At 44.2% G+C, this 11,285-nt stretch overlaps 1 protein-coding gene across 1 annotated transcript; it reads left to right on the forward strand.

The window, feature by feature from the left end:
- The first annotated feature begins 757 nt into the window (after positions 1 to 757).
- esrp1 (epithelial splicing regulatory protein 1) lies at positions 758 to 10,312 on the forward strand. The gene is given in 16 exon segments (XM_061081671.1): positions 758 to 889; positions 1,505 to 1,663; positions 1,780 to 1,896; positions 2,211 to 2,320; positions 2,373 to 2,410; positions 3,043 to 3,108; positions 3,727 to 3,781; positions 3,887 to 3,997; positions 4,150 to 4,282; positions 4,424 to 4,466; positions 5,161 to 5,480; positions 6,251 to 6,475; positions 6,567 to 6,807; positions 8,176 to 8,356; positions 9,519 to 9,660; positions 10,211 to 10,312. Coding segments are annotated over 16 exon segments (2,175 nt in total).
- Positions 10,313 to 11,285: the final 973 nt, after the last annotated feature.

Below are 11,285 nucleotides of genomic sequence, written 5' to 3' on the forward strand. Positions count from 1 at the left end.
AGCTGGTGTGAGAAGAGGTATATTTAATTGTGTCATTATATAATGAGATGATATAATAACAGTGTATCAGTTGGTTAACTACTTCAAAATTTAAAACACCCCTTTGGTAATTTGATTTTTTATATGATAAAGCTTTGTACTTGTATTTCATTTCATATCTGCATTGATTATTCTTTATTAGTTAATTGGCCTCTGTGCTGATACACATAACCTAAATAGTAATAGATATAGTACTTACTTACATTTCTAAAAACTATAAACATAGAAAAGGGACATTTGGGCTGAAAGGCAAACGTGAAAGGTTTTGATGTTTTCTATTCTTATAATAGATTACCACACATCTAGCCCTTACATCCTTCTCTATAACAGAAAGACACATACAGATGTAGAATGTGTCCGTCCTCCCTGCTCTGCCACGTCCCGACATGTAAAGCACCTGGAGGAGGGCGGGGCCAGGTAGAGGGTCACGTGGTCGCACAGGTAGACGCTCCTCTACAAAACCCGGGGCAGGTTCAGCCATTGCTCCGAGATGGTGACTGCGGGAGGTTTCGCTTGATCCTTTTCACACGAAACACGAACCCTGGATCTACCGGAGCTCTCACCTTTACGCTCAGGTGTCGTCTGTCCCTCTCGCCTCCCGCCCGGCGTCTCTCCGCTCCCTATCCACCGACTCACCGGTCCCTATCCTCTCGTAGTAAACTGCTTCGAGTTTTTGCCTCTTGTTTTGTGTTGTGTGGGACGGAGTGTGTGAGCTCAGATGACGGCGCAGGTAGATTACCTGGTGGTGGCTTTCACCGCCACATCTGGCGCCAGCGGGGACCTGCTGGGATCCGACGAGAAGGAGCTGGTGCGGCTGGTCTGGCAGCTGGTGGACGTCAAGAACAAAAAGGTAAAAAGGAAAAACCAAATCCTATTAACACACCACTTATTACACTTAATCAAAGTTATTCTAAAGCAGAACATGTGCTGGTAAATTAAATGAGCAGTAAAGTAGAAAAGAGACTTAAACATTAACAATAATACCAATATCTATCAAATGTGTTAAGGAAAATGGCCAAGTGACGAGTGAGATAAGTTTGTCCTATATATGTACAGATCTTTTAAACATCTACAAATCCATTATAAGCACTAAAGGTATCCAGAGAGTTCAAATGGAACCCTCTGGATAACCTAACCCAAACCCATTTACAATAATACCAATATCTATAAAATGTGTTAATAACATGGGCCAAGTTACGAGTCAAATAAGTTGGTTCTATGTACACATCTATTAAACATCTACTAAAACATCTACAACTCCATTATAAGCACTAAAGGAATCCAGTGAGTACAAATAATGTGACTATAATGACTATTATTATATGTGTAATAAACACTATGTAATAAACATCTATTACTACAGGTTATTTGACACGTCTTTATGTCACTACACTGTCATACTGAATGTCTTGAGTTTCTACGTAGGCTGTTTTGAAGACACGCATGTATTTGTCCTGTGAACCAGTTGGGCCGGGTGAATGAGCTCCTCATCAAGCCTGACCTCTCCGACATGACGGAGGAGAAGGAGGAGGAGGATGTGGTGGAGGAGAGCGTTGAGGAGGAGAACGGATCAGGAGCAGAGTGCGTCTCCACATCCGCAAACCTCGAGGCAGCTTTAAACCAGGTGATCATGTCTCCCTCAAATCAGACTTTTTAGACTTATAGTAATTATCAACACACCGGGAATAGAATATTAACCTTTTTTCTCTATATTCTCTGAACGTTTGATTTCCTCTGCAGTTTCACCTACAGCTGACAAACGAGGTGAACAGTGCGGGCGCGGGCACGTCGGTGTGTTTGTGTACAGACGGGCAGCTCCACATCCGCCAAGTGATTCACCCCGAGGCCGCCAGCAAGGTGAGCGGGCTGGGTGCATGTTCCCTCACTGCAGCCGCTAAGTGTTGTGTCAGCGCCGGGCTCCTGCTTGAACGTAATCTCACGGTGAAAGTCGAGAGACGCTCTCACAAACCTGTCTAATGACACACGCCCATGCACATACCTTCCTCGTTCACTCTGGGGCACAGGGCCTCCGATGAAATGCTCACACACGTCTTCCAAGCCATGGCGTTGCGCATACGACTCAAGCAGCTTGTGCAAACACTAATATAAGAGCAATAAAACGGCAGCTGCCACATGTTCACATCCTTTCATTTGATATCCTCCCTCTCCAGAACATCCTGGTGCCCGACTGTTTCTACTCGTTCTTCGACCTGCGGAAAGAGTTCAAGAAGCACTTCCCCTCATCTGACCTCAAGGCTTCGACTGTGCACATCATGGCAGAGTGTATCCTTTAAAACTGTCAACACGTGAACTGTTTGTATTTGGTGTGCGAGTGACTTTTTAAACTTTTATTTTGACTCTGCTGTAAGTTGTTTATTCAACGCTTAACTCTTGGTATTTTGTATTGCTTTTCATATTAGTTCCTTGTGTGTTACATGCTCTCATGTGCACATTATTACGCTCGGAAACACACAACACACGCATTAGAGGTTTATAAGGCACGGGGTGTTGGCTGCAGGACTAGAGGTTTTGAAATGCAAATAGGGAAACAATGGCTGCACCTTACAGAGTGTGCAGTGAAACAGTGTGTTTAGCCAACAGCGAAAACCCCACACACCCACTGGAACAGGAAAACTAACATCTCCCTGTGTGGGTGTGTATCTTGCCTTGCGAGCTATAGTTTCTCTTTCTGCTCTTTAGTTTTTTTCCCCATTGGTTTCTCCTACAAGCATAAACCAAAGCCACATATACGTGTGTGACCTGTTTTTATTATTTTGACTGCACCTTGTTTACATCCCTTGACCGAGCCCCCCTCAGCTCTGGGTCTACCTGTTGATGTGACCCCCATGTGGGACCCCTCAGCCCCCCTGGACACCTCAGCCCCCCTGGACACCTCAGCCCCCCTGGACACCTCAGCCATCCCGGACCCCTCAACCACCCTGGACATCTCAGCCCCCCCGGAGACCCCAGCCATCCCGGACCCCTCAGCCGTATTGTCTGCAGAGGCAGCCGTACAGCAGGTCCAGATGATGGCCAGCATCGTCCTTGCACTGCTATCTGAGCCATTCGGTGAGTACAATTAATTACTTGATTTCACACAATGTGTTAGTCTGGCAAAGGGATGCATTGTGTGTTTACAAGTAGGATCAGAGTAGTACATTACTTCAGAAAACTAATCAGCAGCTAATGTGGACTTTTGATAATTATGTGTTATATGATTGTAATGGAATATACATAACTGGATTATAAACGGTTTTTATAACTAAATCAAGACATGTTAATGTCAATATCTGGGAAATTTGGGTTTGGAGAAATGTTTTGCTATTTTCTGACATGTGACAGGCCAATCAAAACAATCAGTATTTTAAAATAATAATTAGAATGGCACCCTCCTCCGCCAAGGCCCAATAATCCCTTTAAATTCAAGATGCTTCAACTTGACACACTTGTATAGATATCAGTCCCCTAAATATGCCAGATTTTTTTTCACCTAGATCCAGGACTTCCCTATCTCGCAGTATAAAAGAAAGTGAAAAAAATTGTCCTGGATCCAGATCTGCACCAAAATTTAATGGGTTTTTCCCTGATTCACATCACATCCAAGGTTTTGTGGAAACTTGTCCAGTAGTCTTTATTTAATCTTTTTGTGTAATAATCTTACCAAACTGTGTTGCTTTCCTATTACAGGTCACACATTTTCTAACTCGGAGAGAGTAAGTGAGAAGTTTGAGACTGGAACCTGGTGAGTACATTTAGCTCAATACGAATATTCTCGTTGTTCTCTGCCTCTGAAACCAACTCCATGTCCACTCCTGCTGTGCTAATGTGTGTGCTAATGTGTGTGCAGCAGTAAGATGGAGAAAGTGTGCGACAACACAGTGATCAGAGCCAGAGGGTTGCCATGGCAGTCCTCTGATCAGGATATTGCTCGATTCTTCAGAGGACTCAACATTGCCAAGTACGTTGTTGTTGGTTTAACAAAGGCGACTCTCATGTGTACAGGCTTATATGTGGATTTTGCATATTTCCTCATCATATATGGGACGTGTCCATTGCTGTTGACCTAAGGTTTACAGAGTGCTATAAGGCTTTATATGTTGTGTTGTACAGAGGAGGGGCTGCACTGTGTCTGAACGCTCAGGGGAGGAGGAACGGAGAAGCTCTGGTTCGTTTTGTCAGTGAAGAACACAGAGACCTGGCTCTGCAGAGACACAAACACCATATGGGCAACAGATACATAGAGGTAACCTGTCTGAGCCCATCTAGACTTTGCAAATAAAGACCTTTTACACCACACCACCTAGATTTTATTTAGTTACCTACATGTTTTCCCTTCATACACCTGATGATGATAATCATTCTTTACCAACTCCTTTCCTGGCAGGTTTACAAAGCAACAGGAGAGGACTTCCTGAAGATAGCTGGAGGTGAGACAATAAAACATTGGACAGCTATCAACACCTGACATATAATTTATTACCAGCAGTAACCTGGGTTTAAATTAAAACCACAGATGTGAGCTGACATATATTAGGTTTCTTGTTCTGGTTGTTGTACAAAATGTACAGTTGTTACATTTAATAGATTCCAACAGGAAGGACATGCTCTGGTTTGATGATGCCTGGTTCAATTCACCATATTGACAAACTCGCTCAGGCAACCACATTACCCAGACTTATTGTTGCATGTGGGAGCTTGTGTTCATCTATTTCCATAATTCCATTTAGATGTTTGAAGATCAGATATCTTTGTATATAGCTTTCAGTCTCTACTATGACCAAACTTCAGTGAAACTAAAAATGTTCCTACAATGACAATAACTTCAACGATGAAGCTATTAAGTCTTTTGACCTGCCCATGGAAATCCCAGAAAACTGAAAGCATCTTAATATTAATACAATTTACTGTGACTTGCTTGATTATTGTGCTACAAGGAGAGAACTCAGTGCTTCATCATACAAGTGGAGTTGGGACTGAAGAAAAAGTGCAAACAGTGCCACAAAAAACAAACCAAACCAAACACTACCAAGGAAAAGTGAATGCTTTCACAAGCTACAGTGTGATCATCTTAGTTTCTTGTGGTTAAGTGGGTGTGTCTGTATCCTTGTGTGTGTTTGCCAGGTACCTCCAATGAGGTGGCGATGTTCCTGTCCCGTGAGGACCAGATCATAGTGAGGATGCGGGGTCTTCCATTCATCGCCACACACGAGCAGGTGCTCGCCTTCTTCTCCCCAGGAGACGGCTTTAAAGAGACGTGTCCCGTCAGTGGAGGCAGGGATGGCATCCTATTTGTTCACTATCCAGACGGACGTCCCACTGGCGATGCGTTTGTCCTGTTTGCCTGCGAGGAACACGCCCAGTGTGCCCTGAGGAAACACAAGGAAATCCTGGGGAGAAGATACATTGAGCTGTTTAAGAGCACGGCAGCAGAGGTCCAACAGGTATGTCAGGGTGTCCGCCTGAATGTGGGTGCGCTTCTTTCTACAGTGGATTCATGTGTGTGTTTAGTTCTACATTGACAAGCGTTTTCTTTATTTGCTTCATCATTTTTGGATTAAGGGTTTGTTGATCTGACTTGTTTTTTGTTATCTTGTTGGTCTTTTGAGGAAAAAACTGTTTGTTTGTGTGCGCACAGCTTAGAATGACAATGTGTGGGTGTGCTCCTTTTCTCCACAGTTAGTTGTAGGAATTATTATTGGTTTAGAGCTTAAGGGTGGGAACCTGCATAACGAGATGGATTGGAACTGTTTCTTTCTTTCTCCGCCTTCCACCGCTCCCTTCTCGTGCGGTGAACACATGGACTCATTTTCTTATCTGTGCTAACCGATCAGTGTACGCCCACAGACATATCTATGCAGATGCCTTTTCTCATGCTGCTTTGTATGGGCGGACTAAGTGGCTTTATTGGTCCTCTCCAGAAATGCAAACATGCAGGTGACGTGCTGGCAACAAGCCAATTCCCGTCTAACACGGAAACCCCTTTAAACACAGTGTGCCCAAGTCTTTGTTGTGCACAAGGTGTGTGTTGAAAGGTGACTTTATGTGTGACCCTTTTTTAACCATACATAAGCATTAATATATCATTGTGCATAGGTGTATATTTTGGAGTACGAGAAAAAATAGGGCATCCATCCCTTTCTGATCCATTGACAGTCTCTGCTTCAGGCAGTGTATGCTATTTTTAAACTGTGTGTGTGTGTGTGTGTTTTAGGTGTTGAACCGGTACTCATCAGCCCCTCTGATCTCTGTGGCCCCTGCCCCCTTGGTGTCAGTTCTACCTGCGGTGTCTCTTCTTCCTCCTCCGGGTGGTTTGAGGGACTGTCTGAGGCTGAGGGGGCTGCCTTACACAGCGAGCATAGAGGACATCCTCACCTTCCTGGGCGAGTTTACACACGACATCAGACCACATGGTGTGCACATGGTCCTCAACCAGCAGGTACATGCAAAAACCCGCACTGACACACCCCATAGACTTCTTCTCCTGACGCAATGTTTCAATCATTTTTTACGACCGTGCCTGTTTCCAGGGCCGTCCGTCAGGCGACTGCTTCATCCAGATGACCTCAGCAGAGAGAGCACTTCAGGCCTCACAGCGGCTCCACAAGCATGTGATGTCCAGCCAGCGAGGGGCGAACAGCCGCTACGTGGAGGTGTTCCCCTGCAGCGCAGAGGAGATGGGCCTGGTGCTGATGGGAGGCTCGCTCTCACACACACTTACACACACACACAACCGGAGCAGGAGTGGGACAGGGCTCAGCCCGCCGCCATGTAAGTCCAGACGTAAGTGCTGCTGGGAGCTGGGGTTGCTTCGGGACTGCAGGGTAGGTGGGCTCCTGCCCTGGGGGCAGGGTTGCTGGGTTTTCTCTAATCTAGTACTGTGGGAGGATGAGGACATCTGGTCTAACGTGGAGGATCCAAATCTGTGTGTGAGAAACTTTGTGTTGGTGTGTGTGTGTGTGTGTACGTGTGTTGGTGAGAGTGTTGAACGTCTTTAGTGATTAGTGTGATTAAATCATAAATTTGCATGCACTGAGAAACTTCACATGGTACCTGTTTATTTTGCACTTCACACACTGATTAAATCTTGTAGTTCATCTCTGCAGCAGCATGTTTGTTACTTGTTTTACTCCCTAACCAATACTCGAGGAATTCGTTAGTGTAAGCGAGACATCTTCAGTCTCATCTCTTCTACATTATGGTAAAATGGTTTACAACTGTCCACTCTGATCAAATTGGTAGTGGTGGTTGTGTGAGTTAGCATCAATAGACTGAGGCGCCTCAGCGTCTCCTCTGCTTGTCCAATCAGGAGCTGTGGGAAAGGTGGGTAGAGGTGAACGCTGGTGCATAGATGTGTAGATGAAGTCCTTCACTGTAAATGTGCACTCGTGCACCTGTAGTTTTTTAGCAAAGTACATTTAATAATAGGTTGAATGAAAAAGATACAGAACAGTGATTCAAAGTCAGACATGGCTGGTAGTGAGGTCAGGTTAAAACGAGGGTAGATACACGTTCGACTGCAAAATCCTTGCGATGTCTTAATACACTGAGGGGACCGATTCAACTTTGGTTTGCTTAAAAATAATGTGGAGCTGCGCCGAGGAGACTAAAGACAAACTACTATACATTTGTTCACCCGATTAACCTTTAAGGTGATTAAAGCCTGATTTACTGGTTCACTGATACAAATGTGCATATCTATTATTGTCGTTTATGTGCAGATATGAAAACAGAATAAACAAGGCATAAAAGATATATCATTTATGATGGCATCTTAGAGTTGCACTAATTATAAAAATACACCTAATATCGGTTTTGGTATTGTTTCCAGGAATCCAAAGGAATCCACTCTTGAAAACTGCTCACCTGGCAACCAGATATTCCAATATAGCCACAGTTTAGTTTAACGTGCTGCACAACGAAGCTGTCGCTCCGTCACACACACTGAACGGTACATGTGTCAGGTGCTGAGTCTTTATTACTTGCGGCCATTGTTTTGAAATTTGCATGAGCGTCTCGCTCTGAAGCAAACAATGACCAGACCTCACCATCGTGACCCTGTGCACTTGTGTTGCTGTTTGTATGTGCGTCTCTGTGTTTCTAAGTTGTGCGTCTCTCCCTCTGCTCTCTCCTCCCCAGGTCTATCGCCGCCATCGTACGCCTTCTCTCCCGCGCCACCCGTCTTCCCTTCAGAGGCCGCTGCTGCCCTCTACCCTCCCATTGGTCAGGTGTTGCTGACCCCTCGCCACCTGCCGCCAGGACACGCCTACTACCCCAACACAGCTCAGCTATACATGAACTACACAGCGTACTACCCCAGGTAACCAGCGATTATTAAAGATGAACAGAGACGGACACATGCTGACTACTAACTACCTGATTCTTCACTCTAGTGACTTTAATTGTGATTAAATTGTTCTTTCACTCTGGACATCTTAAAAATTAACCAATTCTCACATTATTTATGACTAGTTATGACGTCACTGCTGATGATCTGTTCCAAAATATCTTCAAATACTTTCAACGTTCTTAAGTACCTTACCGATGTGAGAACTCCCGATCATCATTGGACATATCTTCCAAATTATTAGTTAGATTGTCTTATAAGAAATGTTTGTAGAGTAATTTACCCTCTTTCCTATAAGGAATGAACCACTTTGTCAACGCCCTATCTCGCCATGTTTAAGAAAGTGGGGGGAAAAAATGCCTGAAGCCGCACGTTCTTCCGGTACCGCTCCAAAATGTAATCGGTTCTGCTTCAGGCTATGCCCCACCCCTCAAGAAGATTTTGTGGCATTCGGTTCAGTAGTATTTTCGCTGACAGACAAATGACAGTCGGGAAAATACAAACTCCTTTGTGGGTCTAATGAATAGATTTAAGTGGCAGCTGATCTAAACAGAGCCTCTCAGACTGTGTGTTGACTTGCAGACTGAGTGCTGCTGAGTAAGCAAATAAGAGACTAAACCAGTATTGTTTACATGTTTGATTTTTCCGAGCCTTCTGTTTGCATTGGTATTATTTTGATAACATAAGTACACAGAGAAAAATCCAAGATGTCTCACACTCGCTGGAACAAATGACATAAACATGTACATTATTTTGGTGAGTTCTATGAAAACAAAAGTTTTGAAATAACACAGTCGTCTAAATATGATCAGCATTTCCTTTCTTTTTTAAAAGATTCACCAGAAATAGGCAGGAACAGTTTTCCCTTGGTTGAAATGCATCTTGCCAAGGAGAAAGGTTGGGACAAGGGTAGTTAATAACTGAACACTGTGCTATCAGAGAACTTGGTAAACATCTGTGACCTCTGTTTCTCTCCTGGAGAAAACAGGCTCTTTACAAACGACACCTGAAGTTAATCCAACTCTTATGAGCTTTGTTCGCTCAGAATTTTGCCCCTTTTTAAAAAGTTGTTTGTCCTGCTTTTTAGATATTTTCAGGATTACAGTCTGTCTATGTGCTCTCTCTTTCTCTCTAGTCCACCTGGCTCACCCAACACCTTAGGATTCTTCCCCTCCCCCTCCTCCATCTCCTCTCAAGGGGGGTTGATGCGTATGCCAGGTTTGCCTTACGGCAGCAATGGAGTCAAAGAGCTGCTTAATGCCGTGCAGGGATACCAGGTAAGAGACGGCTCTCTGCAAACCCAAAACACCTCTCAAGGTCTAGCTGTTATGAATCCATACAAGTGCTCTGTAACTTCAGCGTTCACATGCTTCTCTGTAAGATCCAAGTGTCGTATCCAAATCTCCTTCTATTGTGGGTGTGTATTGTCAGGCATCCACTGTGTTGGCCCTGAGGCTATCAAACTAGTTTATCCCGTCTACTCTCCCTGTTCTGTCACTCATGCACTGCTGCTTGCTTAGACTTGAATTGGATGAACTCAAACCTTCTTTAAACTTTGAAGTGAGTGAAGAGTCTCAGGGATATATGACACATACGTGGTTTTGTTGGGTTCATTCTTAGTAATGAATCACTAAATACGAATTAATTAAATTATAAACCAAAAAATGTAATAATGAATAATAAGTGGGGAATTTTAGATTGTCGAACGCCTCTTTGACCTCCACGGTGGACCCGACAGGTTCATGTGGTCTCGAGGTTAGCTTCCATGGTTGCCTGTATTTCAGCCCCCTGTCTCTGTCATTCCTCCCCCAATTCCTCACACCACAGTACGCCCCCGAGGATGCTCTCTTGCACGCCCATGGGGCCCTGCATGCTCACGACCCGGCCAGGACAATGCTTACGCAGCCCAAAGAATGGGTGTGTATTTAAGGTGTCTAAAGCAGGTGGCAGGTAAGGATTGGTTGGGGGTTCAGCGAGGGGGGGGAGATCTAGTTTAGACAGTGATTGTAGCTTGGGCTTGGGTCTCGACGGGTCACCGAGGGTTACAGGACTCGACACGACGAGTGATGTGTTCTTTCTGAAGAGGGAGTTTTCCACTAACCACGCACAGAAGCAACAATGAACATATCTCACTGAGTTGAGTGGTTAGAGGAATTCTCTCTGATTCTCAATCAATCCTTTGGTTTTGTTTTATACCCTTGTTACAGGATGTTGTTCTCTGACTGTAGGATCCTTTAAATCTGCCTTATCAAACACTGGCTACTATTTCTTTCATCTGAGTCTTTATAGGTAGCAGCATTTCGCTATTAGGGTCAATTGACTGTTCATTAAACCCTGACCTTTACTGCCAGAACTACGCATGGCAGATATCAAGCTTTGAATTTCTCCATATGCTAAAGCAATGTGGATTCATGGCTCTGAAGTAGTAGATTTACTTGGTTTCTCATGATTTAGTAAAGTAGTGGTGTCTTCATCAGGTTTTTAAAACAAAAACATAAGAGCAAAAGGTTAAGGAAAGGCTACTTTAGTCCTCTGCTCAAGTTAGACTTGTTAAAACTATCTAACTGGGGAGCCTGCCGGCTCACCTGGTAACGCGGGTGGCTTGGAGCTGGTTCTCTCCCCATTTTGCTGTTTCTTTCCTATCAATAAAGGTGAAATGCCCAAAAAATATATACTAGTAATCCCAGTCGTAGTAATCGTTACTTCTATGTGTTTGCAAGAATGCAAAGCTTGACAAACATAAAAAAACGTAACTCAGGGGGACGTGGTTTAGTGAACGGTCAGTTGCTGGTGTGTGTAGTGTAATGCTCATTAGGTGGGTAATTGCAGGTGTAGCCCTCCAGCGGTGAAGAAGGTGATGGCTCACATCTGGTGCTGGTGTGAGTTTGTTGCTTTTGCACTG

Source organism: Limanda limanda, chromosome 11, assembly GCF_963576545.1.
Source record: "Limanda limanda chromosome 11, fLimLim1.1, whole genome shotgun sequence".
NCBI classification, from domain to species: Eukaryota; Metazoa; Chordata; class Actinopteri; order Pleuronectiformes; family Pleuronectidae; genus Limanda; species Limanda limanda.